Below are 18,906 nucleotides of genomic sequence, written 5' to 3'. Positions count from 1 at the left end.
TGGTGACTTAGCATTCTCTGTGAAACTGGCAACACTGATTAGTAAGAATAGTAGCAGTAAATCTTGTTGGGTGAATAGGTAGTGCTTCGGAAAGGTGATGAATACCAAAGTGTAAGTTAGTTTATTATAAGTTGCAAATATAAATAAATTTAAAAAAAAGATACAGATTGTGTTTGTGCCATGGTAATAATATTTCAATATTTTCTATAGGGTGGGGCGGGGCAAGATGGGTCGCATAAGGATGGATCACCATAACTTCGTAAATACAAATCGGATTGGTTTGCATTCGTCCGCTACTCTTTAATACACTAGTTAGCTATGCTAAAAGTCGATAAAAAGTTTATTAAATACAAAATATGATGTTAAACAAGCAGTTTTAAAAAGTGATCGATTTTGTGCCGTGAAAAAAGTGCGGGGCAAGATGGGTCACCTTTTAAGTAATTAACATTTTCTCAACGAAAAACGTCAAAATATAAGATTTGTTCCGCATTCAAATATGCTCCATATCCATGCTGAGTAAACAAGAGCTACTAGTAAACATTTTATAAATTTATTTGGAATATAAAAAACTTTACGATTTGAGTGGTCCTGAGGCGACTTGAAAATCGATGTTTTTACTAAAAAATTATCATAATTTTATGTTATAATTTTGAGCGTTTATTCCGCTTGAGATTGAAGTCATTTATGAGATAGTCTTGTAATAAAAAATAAATAACTTTTGAATGCTCCAAAATACGTTCAAAATTGAAGGTGACCCATCTTGCCCCGCGGCCGTTTATATGGAGAATATATGGAATGTATCGCATAAGAAAAATGGCAAAAAACCATTTTATTTTGTATTTCCAATGAGAGTGAATAATTTTTCAATCAATGCCCCAAACTTTTGTATATTCATGCTGGTCATCTAACAAAATTATTAACATAATCAAAACATGAGTAATGCGCCCGAAAATGGCACTGACCCATCTTGCCCCGCCCCACCCTACGAGTATGAAACTGCAAGGCGTATTATATCCAAAGTTTTATTTTATAAAAGATACATTTCTATCACTAACATCTACCACTGTTCGTCGTTCTAATGCAACTGCACCTTTCCGTCCTTGTTTAGACTGATCAACCCGTTGGCTACCAGTCGCAGTGCTTTAGGGAATGCAACATGCTCCGCACGGTGGATTCTCTCGGTTAGTGTCTCTTCGGTGTCGTCTTTCAAAACCGGTACCCTCTCCTGCAAAATGATGGCCCCGGTATCGACTCCCTCGTCGACGTAGTGCACGGTACAACCCGACTCGGAATCTCCGGCCTCCAGCGCCTGCCGTTGAGCATGAATTCCCTTGTGTTTCGGCAGCAAAGCAGGATGGATGTTGATCAGACGTCCCTTCCATTTCTTGACGAATTCCTCCGAAAGGATACGCATGAATCCTGCTAAGCAGATGAGGTCAATCTTCTGTCGTTCCAGCTCTTCGAACATAGCTGCGTCGAATTGATCCCGGGTTGGGAATTGTTTGTGCAGGATGACCTTGGAAGGAACACCGGCCTTAGCTGCCCGTTCCAAACCATAAATGTTGTCCTTGTTCGCCAGAACGAAAACTATTTCTCCTCGAATACCGCAGGTAGTGTCCCTTGTGGCGTCGATCAGTGCCTGGAGATTACTTCCCGAGCCAGATATCAGCACAGCGATGCGTTTCTTGGGAAGACAGCTGGTCAGCTGACACGTCTTGAGAGATTCAACGAAGTTCAGGACGGTTACTTTGGGTTCATCGACACTGGAATTGAGAACTCGTCCAATTAGGGTCGCCCTTTGACTTTGAAGCTTCTCCAGAACTGTTTGAGCATGCTGCTTGGCAACAACCAATGCCATTCCAACTCCACAATTGAATGTATGTAGCATTTCTTGCGCTGAGAGATTACCAGTTTTGGAAAGCCATCCGAAAACGGGTGGGATGTGGAATTGAGAGGCGTCGACTTCCACCCGAGTACCTTGTGAAAGAACTTTCGAAAGATTCTCAGCTAGACCGCCAGTTTTTACATGAGTCAATGCTTTCACGAGATTCGCTTTCAGTATGGGAAGAAGTTCTTTAGCATAGATGCGGGTTGGTGTGAGAAGTTCTTCTCCAAGAGATTTGTTTGTTGCGCTGAAAGATGCTCGATCGTTGTAGCTCAGTCCAGCGTAGTTCATGACTTTATGTACCAGACTGAAGCCGTTGCTGTGCAGACCAGATGAAGGCAGTCCAATGACTACGTCACCCTCAGTCACGCTGGAAGTTCTTGGCAGAAGATGATCGTACTCGGCAACGCCCAAAACAAATCCTGCAAGGTCGTAGCTTCCTTTCTCATACATTCCAGGCATTTCGGCGGTTTCTCCTCCAAGCAGAGCCGCCCCACTCTCTGTGCAACCCTTTGCAATTCCTGAGATCACCTGTGCAGCTACATCAACCTCGAGGTGACCACAGGCGTAGTAATCCAAGAAATTCATTGGCTCAGCGGCATTGCACAGACCATCGTTAACTCCCATCGCAACCAGATCAATACCGATCGTCCCGTGTTGGTTGATCTGTTGTGCGATTTTCAGTTTGGTTCCAACTCCATCCGTCGTCAAAACCAGAACTGGGTCCTTAAAAGATCCGGCTTCCTTCAATCTGAAAAGGCCTCCGAAACCTCCCAAGCCTCCGATGCAACCCTTCCTGGTGGTAGCCTTCGCGAATGGTTTGATCTTTGTTACCAAATTGTCTCCAGCTGTTATGTCCACTCCGCTGTCTTTGTACGTAATCGCAACTTTAGTTGTGGTACCCTTGAAAGGTTTGGAAGCTTCAGCGATTGCTTGACTGAAATTGTTAACAACGACTTGTGGTGTGCTAGGGGATTTGCGATTCAAGACCTTGCCGATGACTGCACCTCCGTATGGTTTAAGCGATTCCCAGGACTTGTCATTGGGAGGCACTACAAGGACCATACCAACTCCGCAGTTGAAGGTTCGCAACATTTCGGAATCGGGCACATTACCATTGGCAGCCAACCAACCAAAGACGGGCAGAATTTTGAAGTTGTTGGCGTCGATTTCCACGGCCAAATCTGCTGAGAGGACCCTAGGAATATTTTCGACCAAACCACCACCGGTTATGTGTGCCAAGGCCTTGACTTGACCTTTCCGCAAAACTGGCAACACTGATTTGATGTACAGTGTAGTCGGTTTCAGCAATTCCATTCCGAAAGATAGCTTGTGTTTACTGAATGGAGCAACGTCAGTCAGTTTGTACCCATTGGCGGAGAGAATTTTGTTGACCAAACTAAATCCGTTGCTGTGAACTCCGCTGGACGGGAGCCCGATCAACAGATCTCCACTTTTGATATCATCCACCCTCGGAAGGATTGCGTCGTGCTCTACAACTCCGACGCAATATCCTCCCAAGTCGTACTTTCCAGGTTCGTACATCGAAGGCATTTCAGCAGTTTCACCGCCCAGCAGGGCACAATGGGTTTCACGACAGCCTTCGGAAATTCCCTTGACGATCAGCGCAGCCGTCGGCACATCCAGCTTGCCACAGGCTATGTAATCCAGGAATGCCAACGGCTCTGCTCCGGCACAAAGCACATCGTTCACGCACATGGCTACCAAATCGATACCGATACTGTCCCAATAGTTCATGGTTTCGGCAATTTTTAGCTTAGTTCCGACACCGTCCGTTCCTTGTACCAGCACGGGATCTTTGTAGGTGACATGTTTGCCGGTGCCGTCCTCGTAGGTGACCTGGGAGTGATGAAAAAGATTTGTTAGAATCTATTTCTACCAATACTGGGTAAATTAACTAACCTCTTTCATTCGAAGAAGACCTCCGAAACCTTTGAAGGATCTCAAGGTACCGGGACGGTCCGTGCCTCTGGCCAGTGGTTCGATTCGCTTGAGAAGGTCGCTCTCCGCTTCGCGATCAACTCCACACCCTTTGTATGTCAGCTGCGAACTGTTGGGAGAAAAGAATTTGAAAAAAAAAGTTGTTTCCCAAGTTCATCTATACTCATGAAAGTGAACAACTATGGGGTGTTTGTTACATGGAGACCTATGGTCTACGAATGTTTATTCGAGTTTCTGATAACAACTACTTCTACAAAGGAATTATGGCCAATCATTTGATGAACTGGGCGCAGATTATGTGAAGGAATATAACAAATTGAAATTACTATTTCAATGCCTTCTGGGCTATATCGGTCCTGTACTGCGATCCATCGAACTTGACGTCGAAACATGCTGCCGAAGCCAAGGCAGCTGCCGCTCGAAGACTCGGCTGAAGTACCACATTGATCAGCACTCGACCCCCATTGGTCACAAATTCACCATCTGCGTTTCTACCGACTCCACTGTGGAACACTAGATGATCCGGACGTTTCTCGATCGATTCAAGACCTGCGAAGGGCATCAAAAATAGGGTGTTAGTACACAACATACAACTTATTAGCTACTCTTAACATTACTCAAGGATCGGCCAGTTGCTAAGAAATTGTGTTTCTACGATCTGACGCTTCCCAATTGTAAATGTAGTTCTTTAGTTTATTTTTGAAAGCTCATAAGACAACGCTTTAACCTCCAAATCCAGAAAATGTCTGGTTCAAGGTTGTTAACCGATAAATTATCGACAGTTAACTCAACGCAAACTCGATAACGATAAAGGTTACTCGATAATCTCTTGATAACGATAATTAAACGATGAATCAACGCGAAGATCAACGTAGCTTCGATAATTTTGCGATAAATCTAGTTAGGGGGATTAGGGGCATAATGGACACCCGGGGCGAAATGGACACCCCTGTTTTTGCCGAAACCGTTGACTTTAATGTAAAACGTTGAATGCATAAGTGTAAAGGAACAAGCCATTGTTCTATTTTTCAAAAGTACCATTTATATTCCTTCAAAATAATCAAAATATCATTGAAATAGAAGTATGTTTTTCATATGGTGGATTTCTTATAATTTCGAAGCAGCAGCAAATAAGGCATTACGAGTGTTTGAGTGTGTCCACCATACAAACAAATGAATTGTTAGCTTATCTACATGTATACGCAGATTTAGCAATGGATGAAGTATTATATTTTTGATCAGAACATACTAAAAATAGCAATTTCAATGGTGTAGTCGATTCGGGGCGAAATGAACACTGGCAATTATGAATGGATGTACGCGCGTTGGATACTGTTAGGCGTTTTACAAAGTTTGAAAAAAATCAATCCGATTATTTTAGCCTAAAATTTATTTAATTAACTTTGAAGTTTTGTAAACTCGTCTAAGATGGAGTATTATATCTGTGGTATTGATCCCCGTAGGCAAATTACTTAAGTGGTCGATATTCTCAAAGATACAGCATGAAATATGTAGGGGTGTCCATTATGCCCCGATGGGTGTCCATTTCGCCCCGTACCTTTCCTGCCAACCCGAAAAAACACACGGTTTTCAATTCATTATTTCTTCTCAATAATGCCATTCTACAAGCTGTGAATGATTGAAATACGTAGGAAACAAGTTAAAGTTGTAGGCCAACTGATAATATGTTGAGTTTTTGTCTGTTATACAGGCCGAACATACTCATTTGCTTAGGGTGTCCATTATGCCCCTAATCCCCCTACCTTAGTGATGGCATCAACAACCGGTCAGATCGCGAAGATTTTTTTTCGGAGACGTTATCGAGTCGATAATTGCCACAGTTAACTGTATCGCCGATGAAGCTTCCGCCTGAAGACGTTATCGTTATCGACGATAAACGATAACAGACGTTAACTTTATCGGCGATAACGATAATTTATTAACAACCTTGAGTCTGGTTTATGATCAATATTAGCTAGCCGCAGCTGCATAACATTGGTGTGAAACCTTGCATCATTCAAATACCCTAATAGTAGTTTACGCAACAAGGTGCAGAATGAAGGTTTTTACAGCACGAGTTGTACACTTATCCAACGAGGCTTGCCGAGTTGGATAAGTACGACGAGTGCTGTAAAAATCGAGTTCTGCACCGAGATGCGTACAACGTTTTTTGCAATTTTATAAATTACCACTTGAGGATAGTTTTTAACAAAACTTTTACATCAAACTGCACTTTGATGTTCATAGCCATGTTTAAGAAAGTCTGATCATAGCAGGTTATACTGTGCAATTGTCACAATTTTTCAAACCTGCGTCCAGAAAGCATCAAGAAGTTGATCAAAACTGAAAACAGTGCTGTAATGGTTCATTACGCAACGCAAATCAGTGCTGTAATGAACCATTACAGCACTGATAATTTAGTGTGGGAAAGTAGGCCTTTTCCTGTCAGATTTGCGTGAGGTAAAACAGCCTATTACGATGAGAAATTGCAAAAAATATTTAACCCAACAGTACCTACCTTTGATGACGCAACCCTTGGTAGAGGTTTCCGGGTATCCCTTGCTTGCCATAACCACGCCTACGGCGTGCACGTCCTGCCGGAACTTCAACTCCACGCTCTCCAAACGATCCTCGCAACAAGCCTCCATGACCTCGAACAGATCACTCTGCAACAGTGGTAGAATGACCTGCGTCTCAGGATCCCCGAAGCGACAGTTGAACTCCAATGTTTTCGGTCCACTGGGGGTAAGCATCATTCCCGCGTACAGTACGCCTGAAAGCACGTGACGCATCGAAGAAACAACAACGGTTATTATCAGTAGCTCTATATTGGTCCGTCGTCAATACGGTGTTTGTTAGTCAGAGCGCAGTTGTATACAGGAGAAAGTGTGTACCGTTAAGTGGAGTAACATTGATAAGCGGAGTAACAAGAATCAGTATGAATCATTCCACCCGAGGTTACCGCAGATTTCTTCAAAACTTACCGACATCACCCCAATTGACGGTGAACCCCGTTTTACGGTAATTGGCAACTAGCAGAGTAACAACGCCTGTTTACAACTAGCGTCTGACCCGACCCAAGCACTAATCGGCTCAACAATAACAACATCGTCTTATCGCTAGATACGTCGACAATATAGTACGTTATAGTTACTGACCGTTGTATTTGATGCCTTCCTTGCGTAGGCCATCTACGGCGCGCTGCAGCACTTCTCGCGTGACCATCTTCAACTCTTCCTGGGTGATGATCGGGCAGGGACAGTAGGCTCCCATTCCGCCGGTGTTCGGTCCCCGGTCTTCGTTTTGTAGCCGTTTGTGGTCCTGGGCAGGCAACATTACGCGGACGGTTTTGGAGTCCACGAACGCCAGTACGGATACCTCCTCGCCGGTTAGCTTCTCTTCGACCACCACTACGTCACCGGCCGAGCCGAACTTTTTGTCGCCAAGGATCTCGTCGACTGCAGCGCAGGCTTGATTTTTGTTCTCCGCTACGATGACGCCCTTGCCGGCGGCCAGGCCACTGGCTTTCACCACCAGTGCGTCGAACGAGGCGCTAGAAATCAGAAATTAATAATGAAAATCAGATTTGAATTCACAATAGTAAAATGATAGGTTGTAGTAACAACCCGTTAATTCTAGTAATCCTTGTAAAAGTAACTTTTTTTTTGTTACTAGGTGATCTAAAAGCTTAACCCAAAAGTGCTGGTTTCCGCTTATAATATACCTAGTCACAGAAACACAAATCATGGGCTCATTTAACCCATTTCAAAGCGGTTTGCATTTGAATGTTAAAACAAGTAAGTAAAGCCTGTATCCGCAATAATAGGGACACAGAAATACAGCTATAAATCTGTAATAGATATATAAAAAGTGCTCAAATTTGGCCATGGATTTGGCCTAATAATATCTTAAGCTGTGTTCATTTCACCTACAAAATTTTATGTGAATCGAGGATGTACTTTTTGTTGTAGCAATGAAAGAGTAAAATGTGCGCCATTGAATTTTGTACAGCCCCTAGTTTTGCTTGTCAGCGCTGAAACTTTTGAATTTTGCAAAGAAAATGGTTGAAATTTTTAACACAAACCTCTCAATCTACATTCATTGCATACACAAAATTTCAAAAGAATCGATGCACTATCAACAATTTTATAGCCGAAACATGTATTGGGATTGGACGCGATTTTAGCCCCTCAGACAGCAATTAGTCAGCACCCCTTATTGTTTCGATTTTACTGTTGAAAGTACTATACAAATAATCATCAAATTTTGCAGACATAATATCCACATAATCAACTACCTTCTGTGAAAATTGGCAGAGAAATTCGAAAGTTATGAATAGGCAAACATCGCACATGAAAAACACGAAACATTTTCACTAACACTCACCCTTATCGACACAAGTAGCTTTCAAACCAATCGATAAAAGTTGATGAAATTTTGCAAGAAAGTGTCGCTATAAGTATCATAACTGCTAACGAAATTTCATAATTATCATCACAGAACTTTGAACTGTAGCCTAAAAGAACCATCTACTATGCGAATGAAAATTGGTTTTGATTGTACAAAATGCTTAAAACCACGTCTGTTTGTTTTTCATCCACAGTTGAAAGTAATGCATCGATTTTTATGAAATTTGGCACAAATAATAAACATACACCAAAGAGTTCTGAGTCAAATATTTGGCCAATTTTGCCGATTCATTACAGAGCTACAGCCTTACTTCTGTGTCCCGATTATTGCGGATACAGGCTTTAAAAACTGCTTTTGCATGCTGAGCGTACATATTATTTAAAAAAAAAAGATTTATGTACCGTAAACCGAGGTCAAATTGATCAGCGGGGTGAAATTGATCATTTGGGAACTAAATGTAATTACATACCAGGAACTTCTAAGCGTCGTAATGATCTCAAATTTCTTACCTTATCAAGTCCATAGATGTCTACAGATGAGTTCAGACTTTTATTTGTTTAACCCTAAAAGGGATACCTTCATGGCCTCAGTTTCGTCATCTCGCTGAGTGTGTTCCATCAAAGACGAGCTCTGAAAGGCGCCAATGGACCCCAGGTATCCCTTTTAGGGTCATAAAAAGATAGTTTTGCCTTATTTTTTTAGAAATTTGAAATGAATTTCTCACTTAGAAAAAATCGTTGCTTCTAAACAATCGATTGCCACTAGAACTTCCCGTAAATTTTTGTTTTAAAATTTTTGTGAAGCCTTGGTTGGAAAGTTATGAAACTATTTTGAATATGAAGAAGTTGAAAAAAAAATCTTTTTTGACGAAAAGTCATTTATTGTAACAGAAATCACTTTTTAGGCGTTAGTAGGGAAATTTCAAAATTTAATTTTGCATTTCAAGTGTCAAATTTACTAGTTGTAAGAGTTTTGATGCGTTATTCGGGTTTAGAAGGGCAAAATTAAGTGGATACGGAAATTTTTATTTTCACGCTGGGTACTGATTCTACAGAAATTCTTTTGGCAATATTTGAATTGCACTAATGTTATCCTCAAAAGTTGTTTTAAAGTGATCAATTTGACCCCGAACCCCGGGTACCACATATGTATCATCATTATAGGTGGTACGACACTGGAAGCATATTGAATGATGTCCATTTTTTCAACTTTAATCATCCAATCATTAAACTATTATTACTTTTGTAATAATCATTCAACGAACAAATATCTTATGATATGAATGATTCCATTGATCGAATTTTTCTATGCGGAGAGCAATTTAGGAAAAAAAAATGTGCTAATGTTACTCATGCTGTATGCGACATGGATTTTTGTTGTTTATTGAGCATGCGTAGGCCGAACACATTTTCGGTGCGTAGCCATTTAAGCGTAAGTGCTGCAGTCAGTGGCAAACACATAGAACCTACACGGTAAAAAATCTGCACTCTGATATGAACAGATTGGCACTTGAATTCGCACTACTGTCCAAACAGTTTGTTATCATCTAAATATCATTTGAAAAAGAACATCCAATGCCTCTTCAGTTTTACTAGAAGTGCACTTCAATTCACTGTAGACAATGTTTTGATTTCAAAATAAAAAATAAAAAAGTTTACCCCCGCAACACCAAGATTCGATACCAGGACCTTGAGAGTCACAGTCTTCTGCTTTACCACTAAGTAGTGTAGTATCATCTGATATTGAGGTGCGAATCGAATCAAAACACTTTCAACTACCTGTCATTTTTATTTACTTTCATGCCCAAAACAGTCATTACCAAATCAACAGTTTTTCACTTTGGATTGTATTGCTTTGTACATTAGTGCAAATCGAAGTGATTTTCAGCTAATTTCTTCGGTGGGTTTGTTTTGGTTCTCAAATCAAAACTGACAGCATTGCGATTTAAAAGGAAAAGAATTTCAAATCATGTTGATTGGGACGTTGAATAGTTAAGGGATTTTTCCCTTAGATCCAGCGTGCAGAATTTTTACCGTGTACTAAATAGGATTATTCGGTGAGTTCGTTTCTTTTTGTTCCCTCTTGTGTGGATTGTGTTTTTATGATTGTGTTGGTTTAGTCTTCTAGCATAGGTGACTATGAGTGTGTCTGATTTTGAATAGAATTTGTATAGTTCGTCACCTTGAGTATCCCCTTGGATTTTTTATTTATTTTGTAAATATCATTGTTCAGGATTGCAAATTTTCCTCTCAGAGGCGTCTCGTGACCCGTAAAGCTGACTGTGCACTTGAATAGTTTTCACATGGGAGTAGTATGAATGGAAAACAGCAGGAACCTGAACTCCGCTAGACAAGCGAATCTATCGACGATTTCGTCGAGAAAACTGCCTTGTTGTTTCAATTGATGAAACAGAGGGTTTTCTACCGCCATCAGTTTAAGCCTCTTTAGTCTTTGCTCGCTCATTGTAACTGAAGATAGGTTCTTATTCTTTTGAGATGGAAAAGCTCCTTCCAACGGCATCAGTTGTAGACGTAAGTGTTATTATCGGAGGAATAAGCAGATACCTACGTTTCTGAGAAGACGTCTTCCAAATTGTTCTTAGTAAGCACCTTAGCTATCTCTGCGACTTTTTTCGTGTAAAACATTTTCAGCTCATTGGTCAGCTGGACTTTATCGAAATTTGGGAAGCGAGAGAAGACATTGCCCACCAATTTTTAAGGGTTTTTTTTCGGAATAACTTTTGAGCTTCGAAGAATCCACTCAGAAGTGGATAACTGACACTAAAGAAGTGGAACACCCATTGCACAATTATGGGTCACTCTGTAACTATTACTAGTCTGTCTGTTCTCTATGCTATTCAAATAGAGTTTAAATGAAATTGACCCATGTGAGTAACCCATGATTATGCTATGACTGTAGTCTAAACAAGCGTATCTGTTTAAGGGCTTCAAGGGTAAGCATTAGAGGGCGGAATTGAAAGCACAAATGTGAGTACTCAATCGAAGAGGGTATTCTACTTAGATGATTCGAGAAGCGATACAATCTTTTCCTCAATCGACCGCCTGGCAAACGAATTGCGGGAGTAGATTGTCTACGATATCCCGCTACATTTTCCTTTGAATGTTGCTAGAAAATGAAACCGTACGCGACGTGCAAACTAGTAGTGAATGAAAATGCCACCCATTCAGGTCCACCCAAAGGCATGCACGCATGCCAAAAGAGTGGATGGGCGGCCTCCGTTGAATGGTACAAGTTCTCTCGCTTTGCTCTTTCACCTCGCTCTCTTGCTGAAGCATACAGTAGCTCAAATGCGACGTTGCCAAACTTAGCAGCTTCCCCGCGAGCGCAAGCTTGGTGTAAGCAAACAAACTTTCCTTTCCCCGGCCCCCGCTGAGGCCCACGTCCATTGGAAGAAGTGCACAACAATTTTACTAATACATTGCCAAAGCAGCACAGAACAGTCGAACACAAGTAAACACCAGGGGGCCAGCAAAAGGCAAAATCACCGTAGCTCACAACAAAAACACGTTCAAAATTGTTTGTGCTGAAAATTTATGTATTACACAATTTCTCACTGATTTATTTGCTATCTCCGCGTTGTCGTGTAATTTCGAACGATTGCACCCTAAAATTTTGATAACCTTTTGCTAGTTTTACACGTTTTACTTAAGTAACAACGTATGGTTATGACTAATTCGCAAACGTCGTGCACATCCCAAATCTGTCAGAGTGCCCAAAAGTGTCAATTTCCCAAACATGTCAAATTCATGTGGACTACGGCTCATCTATTCGTGGTTGACGTCCGCGCTGCCCCGCTGGTAAACACAGTTCTTGCATGCATATACAGCGCTCCCGTGTACTTCTGGAAGTGAACTGAGGCGAGAGATTTTTGGCGATGCTGTCACATGGATGTTTCGCATGCTTCGGCGTGGAGCACTCTGGCAGCGGCAGGCTGGTGGCATAGTGAAATTAAGTTGGAAAATTTACTTGATTCCTATTGGATACGCACTAGTATTTCATAGTGGTTTGTTCACTTGAAGTTGTGAACATCAAAAGGATCGCATGAGTAGTTTATATCGTTTGTAGCAAAATGTTGACATTATAGTGATTTATTTTAGTTTTTATCAACTGTGTAGTGAACGCAGTGGACCTATGGACGAGACGCCACTGCTGAAAAGTACGTCGTTTTAATGAATTTTGAAATGGTTCAAATTAAGATTACAATTTGACTAGTTCAAAGTTTGATTTCTTACCCTAAAACATTTTCTAATAAAAATCTTTGAAATAATTTCTCAAGAAATTCTCACAGGCATTTCTGGATTGATTTCTGTAGGATTCCTAAGTAATCCTTAAAGATGTTTTTGTAAGAATTTCCGAAAAAAAACTGCAAAATTTCCTAAGAAATTAAGTGAAGATTTTCCAGAAGAAACTCGGGAATGAAATTTTGATATAAAAGTATTGAGAAATAAAAGCATCAATCTCTAGATTTTTTTTTAAGGAATCTGTAGAGGAATTTCTAATTCTAAAGATATCTTGGAAGAAAATATTCAAATTTATCCCTGAAAAAATTGTGGAAGAATATCTGCATAAAATCCTTGGAGATATTTCGAAAGGATTCCATTGATTAATTTTGAACAAAAAGAAAAAAGAGGTTTTGTGCCTTTTTGAGAAAGATTTCGGAATTGAGGAAATCACTCAAAGGGGCTTTTTCCTCTTTTCAAATTTTGAGTTAAATAAATAATAATAATAATAATAATTAATTTTGAACAAATCCCTTCCTGAAAGCCTCCTTGGAGGAGTTTCTAAAGAAATCTAACGAAAAATTTGGAGAGGAATCTCAAGAAAAACAATTGATTTGATTTTTTTAAGATTCCCTGAAGCCTAAAGGAGTTTTTGGGAGAGTTTCTGTAGGAATTTTTTAGGAATGTTTCAAAGAAATCCTACGAAGAGTTTCTGAAAGAATTTTTGAAAGATTTTCTGATAGAAACAAAGCAAGAACAGTGAGAATGTTTAGAAATTTTCGGAAAGAAACTTTCACTAAAATTTCGAACGCATATCGATTTTGCTCTGCTCTTATGATTACCCTCGATCACAGCCCCTAATCCAGTTCCCACAACCAAATTCGGGATACTCAAGTGTCCGATACCAACAACCCCACTATGTTGACCCCGTTTTAAATAGTTTCCAAATTAAAATACAGTAGACGATCGCTCGGTGCAAACGGTTTAACTGCAATGCTTTCTAACTGCAAGTCCGCTAAGTGCAACAGTTTTGCAGTTATCGCACCGCTATCTATCAAAAAAGAAACGTCATCAGAGTTGCGATGTTTTTCGGATGCACTACAGCTGCATTGCGATGTTTTTGAGTGCATTCTGGCTGCGTCTAACTGCAATTGACAACTGTTTGACGGCTGTCAGTTGTTGCAGTTAGCGAATTTCATTCGGTAACTGAAACGTAAACATGTTGCACTTATCGAACGTCTACTGTAGTAGATAGATTCCTAGGTAGCATCATGTTAAATATTCAAAATAATCTAGAGAAATCTGACGGTAAAAACACATATGATCAATATTTTTTTTATGTCTTTATTAGAGAGACTTTCAGCCCTTGGCTGGTTCGTCTCTGATGATCAATCTTCTAAGATACAGTAAATAGTGAATTTTTGATAACATTCAAGGAAACAATAGCATCATCCTATTTCGTTATAGCCTTAGGCCTTTTCGGCGCCCTTGGCGGGGGCCAACCTGGCCAACCGCACGCTACGGCCTTGTAATGTGTAGTCAGTCTAAGCTGAGCCAATGATAGTTAATATTTTTTCCAATAACTTTCGTAGATGCAGTATTATAGAACGCAGTTGAAAGCTATTAGACAGTGCTGAAAATGTCATTTTGCCATATCTAAATTCAACGACATCCAGCTCATTTTAGAAGCTCAACCTGAGAATATGGTATATGAAAAACTTGTGCGACTAGATCAGCTCTACAAGAAAGTCACGGAAAACCGATCTTTTTCGAAGATTTAAGATAAATGTCACGGACTACCTTCGAAACATGCCAATGATATTCATGATGAATATCAATTGCGAATTTTAGAAGGTAGTCCGTGACATTCACCTTGACTATTAAAAAAAAAGCGGGTTTCCGTGACTTTCTTGTAGAACTAGTCCAGCCGCACAAGTTTTTCATATGCCATATCTCAGGTTGAGCTTCTAAAATGAGCTGGATGTGATTGTATTTAGATACAGTAGACGATCGCTCGGTGCAAACGGTTTAACTGCAATGCTTTTTAACTGCAAGTCCGCTAAGTGCAACAGTTTTGCAGTTATCGCACCGATATCTATCAAAAACGAAACGTCATCAGAGTTGCGATGTTTTTCGGATGCACTAACAGCTGCATTGCGATGTTTTTGAGTGCATTCTGGCTGCGTCTAACTACAATTGACAACTGTTTGACGGCTGTCAGTCGTTGCAGTTAGCGAATTTCATTCGGTAACTGAAACGTAAACATGTTGCACTTATCGAACGTCTACTGTACATGGGATGGCCAAAATGTTTGGGATAGGCAACTTTTTTTCTCTCACAAAAAAGTTTAACAAGCTATAACTTTTCATGAAGTGCATCAATAAATCTCAAATTTTGACTGTTTGTCAACCTATTATGTGTGCATCATTGGTACAAATTTGGGCTCGATTGATTAATATTTCGCAAAGTTAGAACCGTTCGGGTAAAACACTATTTTTCAGACATCTCATTTTTGAGCTGTCATATCTCGGAAACCAGTAAACCGAATTGAATGAAATTTTGAACGTACACTAACAATGTGTAAATGCTTCACAAACCTTTAAAACATAGGTACTTTTTAATCGTTGAAAAAAATTATCATGGATTGACACTTTTTGGATTTTTCTCGAAAAAATCTAATATATTTACATCAATGTTAATAAATTTTAGTGTTGATATCCAAAGATTTTCCACTTTTGTTCTCAAGTTATCTCTAATCAGATATATTAGAGCCTATTTAGATTGAAGGAAGAACACATTTAGTAATTTTTGTGTGGTATTGTAAATTTGACGTATTTTCCTCTAATGGGTAAAAATTTCAATCTGGTATAACTTAATTCGCCGTGAGAAAGTATTACATTTTATAACGTCGTATTAAGTATTGATATATTGTTGATAAACGTTAAGGCCGCACGGGACGACGTGTAATTTTTCCTATCTTCCCTCTCTTTCTAACAATTTGCCTCGCGATTTTGAAGAAGCGAATATCAATTTCCACTGCACTGACGTAAGGTACACCGGGGCAAGTTGAAACGGGTGGGGCAAGATGAAACAGCGGGTTAACATGATGTTATCCAATGATGGTAAACAGCTTGAATGCCATAACACATAGTTTTTGATTCAAACAATCTTATGGAGAACAAAAAAATTTCGAATTGTATTGAAATCTATTTCAAAACTTTGCGTTTCATCTTGCCCCACCCGTTTTAACTTGCCCCGGTGTACCTTAGCTGAAACTTTAGTCGATTGTGCACCACAAGTGAGCAAATGAACGATCAAATTTCTAGTCAATAATATGAAGTAGAAGTTGAGATTTGCATCTTACTAGCAACAGAGCAATGGCGGACGATTCAGCCACCGTCCCGTCCGGCCTTAAAAAAAATCATTCAATTCGGTTCACTGGTTTCCGAGATATAACCGTTCAAAAATGAGTTGTCTAAATAATAGTGTTTTACCCAAACGGTTCTAACTTCGCGAAAATTTAATCAATCGAGCCCAAATTTGTACCAATGATGCACATATAACAGGTTGACAAATTGTCAAAATTTTAGATTTTTTGATGCACTCTGTGAAAAGTTACAGCATGTTGAATTTTTTTGTGGGAGAAAAAAAGTTGCTCCCAAACATTTTGGCCATCCCCTGTATGTCGAAATGACATTTTCAGCACTGCTATTAGAGAATAGGTGGCGTCAATGTCAAAATTGGAACAGCGATCAGGAGACCTGTCAAAATTGGAACATGACGCCACTCTCCCTTCCAGTCACTCTAGGCCAAACTAAGTTTTCCCGAGCTCACTGAACGCCCATTAGGCTTAATCGATTTCACTCAAATTTTACCCGTAGATTCTGGAAGTCAAAATCAACAGCTACAGGGGATAAGGCTTTGTGTTTTTTTTAGTTTTATGTTTTTCGTATAGACGGGCTTGGTGGTCTAGTGGCTACCGCTTCTGATTTATATGCAGAAGGTCCTGGGTTCAATCCCTGGCCCGTCCCTTTCCTCCTACTTTGTATCTTTCTATATACTTTCTCTCTGCTCTCTACATATACAACTCATGTATATAAACATGTTCATAGCCGTCGCTAGAACAGAAACGGGTTAAAAAAGCCGTTTCCCTTCCTTCCAAACTTTCACAGCACAGTGTCACAATCCAGTTAGAAAACGCCTACAAGTTATGCAATCAAGCGAACTGTGCCGCACATCTTCAAAATAATAAAAACACACAATTCTATCACCTTCCCCTGGTATCCACACACCAATGTGTGAACCTTCTGCCAACCAATTCCCACCAACATTCCAACATCCGCATGAATTTGTGCTGGCGCAGAGGTATATTCGGCCAGATGTGGATACAAACGATTGCAATCATCACTTCCTTACCCCTTCCCCACATTGACCTGCAACCTGACGTGGCAGGCGCCATTGTCGCCTAAAAATAGAAGATCACCAACGCTCACACACTGAAGATGCCTGCTAGTCCCCGGCAGTTGTCTCATTGGTCCTTGTGTGAGTGTAGCTGGTCTGGCGATACTGGAGTAGCATCCACGGGCGGTCAATCAAGCTCAAGCTCAAGCTCAAGCTTTTTAGTTTTATGTTTTTCGTATAAGTATGGGCCACCTTACTTATGATAGTTAAACATACCTTCCAATGAACGCCTTCGCATCATCCGCCTTCGTGAACGAAGAGTATCGCGCCGTCGGAATACCATGCCGGTGCATAAAGTCCTTGGACCAATTCTTATCCGCTTCGATCTGCGCTCCCTTCAGGCTCGGCCCGAAGCACTTGATGCCCGCCGACTGGAGCTTATCGCCAATCCCTTCGGCAAGAGGATCCTCAGGTCCCACCGCAACCAGATCGATTGCATGGCTCTTGCACCATGCAACTATCGCCTAACGACACGGAAAAATAAGAAAACCATTGATCGCCACTTTGTCAATAACACACTTCGCGCGATTATCAAAGGTCACCAATCCGTTGAACCCTTTTTGAGCTCGACTCGTAATGCATGGCGAGGAAAATATTTTCCACGCCTGTACGGTATATTAACATTTCCTCTTGTTTTTTGAAGTTATTGAATTCAGTATCCGAGAAGTAGAAATTATAGGGTTTAGAAAAGTAGAATAGAATAACAAAGGAAACAAAACATTTCAACTTAAACATTCATTTCAAAAATGTTATGGTTGAAATAAAACAATTTATAGCTTTATTTCAACCATAACATTTCAGAAATGAAATCATATTAATATACCAATCAAGTAGAGTTTTGTGTTTTGCTCTAGCTATAGCTAACAATAAACTTGTTACTAGTCACTCAAACTCATTTGTGAACATCACAACAAAGGTAAAATATTGAATGGTTGCACAATAAATTGCAATTTAGTTCCCCATTTGTTATTCACTTCTACCCGGGATAGGTAACCAGTGCAGAGCCGGTGGCTCATATTTCTAATACTAACGTCGAGATTCTTCACACTGATATCGCTGACGAGGGTCACTTTATCCAACTGGCCGATACCTGGACTGCCAGGCAGGGCGTACAGCTTGGCCACCTTGGGGCTCTGGGCCAGCTTCCAGCACATGGCATGTTCGCGACCTCCACCACCAACCACCAGGACATTCTTCAAGGTCGCACTCATGTTTCGTCCAATTTCGTTCACCACTAGAGAAGGTCAGATCTTCTAGACACTAAACAATATTCTCAAATTCACACCCAAACACTTGACTATCGTTCACTATCGAAAACGAGATTCGACCAATCAGTTTACAAAAGGCACTTTTTATTATCAGGAAAAAATATACTAGCACTGATCGTAGCGCGGTTAAATAGATTATGACGGTTCTCAAAGGAAAGCACTTCAATTTAAGTCCTGCTCCAACCATGTGCGCACTCGTACAAGCATCCGAACTGGATTGATGGTACCTATACGGGTACCTACAAGTAGCACGGAACAAAGCGGTAGATTATCGTTAGCGTACAACAACCATGGAGATTGCATTATACACTCTCTACAGCGGCTCCCTACATCATCTGAAGATTAGGCTGGTCCAAATGGTGAATACTTGAAAAACGCTAAGTTTTACCCTATGAATCTATTGTTTTGAACTTTCAGAAGCTATACGGTGATAATTTTGAGCGGGCCGATTTGAGATGTTTCGTCTAAGCCGCGAGCCTCAGAATAAAAATCATTTTTTTTAAAGCAGAGATAATCGGATCAGAAACTGATGAAAATTTCATGCTGTTGGTCGCGACTCCTAGCGGTAGAAGTCACACTTTTTACACAGAAAATTTCAATCGTGTTGACATATTATCAGGTCAAACATTTCAATAGGTCCTATCTGCATTTGAGAGGCTCTCTTTGTTCACATTCTCTT

At 40.4% G+C, this 18,906-nt stretch overlaps 1 protein-coding gene across 1 annotated transcript; it reads right to left on the bottom strand.

Annotated features, from left to right (window-relative positions):
- Positions 1-1,006: 1,006 nt before the first annotated feature.
- Positions 1,007-18,466, bottom strand: LOC115254028 (trifunctional purine biosynthetic protein adenosine-3). Its single transcript, XM_029859471.2, has 7 exons — positions 17,991-18,466; positions 17,176-17,423; positions 7,006-7,400; positions 6,366-6,620; positions 4,174-4,396; positions 3,809-3,956; positions 1,007-3,745 (listed from the first exon to the last, which is right to left on the bottom strand). The coding sequence occupies exons 1-7, from the start codon at positions 18,168-18,170 to the stop codon at positions 1,076-1,078; spliced, it is 4,119 nt and encodes a 1,372-aa protein (XP_029715331.1). The 5' UTR covers positions 18,171-18,466; the 3' UTR covers positions 1,007-1,075.
- Between the last annotated feature and the right edge of the window lie 440 nt (positions 18,467-18,906).

Source organism: Aedes albopictus, chromosome 2 (genome assembly GCF_035046485.1).
Source record: "Aedes albopictus strain Foshan chromosome 2, AalbF5, whole genome shotgun sequence".
NCBI lineage: Eukaryota > Metazoa > Arthropoda > Insecta > Diptera > Culicidae > Aedes > Aedes albopictus.
This window is presented reverse-complemented; position numbering and strand designations above follow the sequence as displayed.

What these genes read in the sequence shown, in the direction of transcription:
- LOC115254028 (XM_029859471.2), bottom strand. Translation starts at nt 18,170, where the DNA reads ATGAGTGCGACCTTGAAGAATGTCCTGGTGGTTGGTGGTGGAGGTCGC. An exon ending in GCGAAGGCGTTCATTGGAAG is followed by an intron (nt 7,401 to 17,175) that starts GTATGTTTAACT and finishes TCTGATTTCTAG; the next exon opens with CGCCTCGTTCGACGCACTGG. An exon ending in CAAGGGTTGCGTCATCAAAG is followed by an intron (nt 4,397 to 6,365) that starts GTAGGTACTGTT and finishes TGCCCTTCGCAG; the next exon opens with GTCTTGAATCGATCGAGAAA.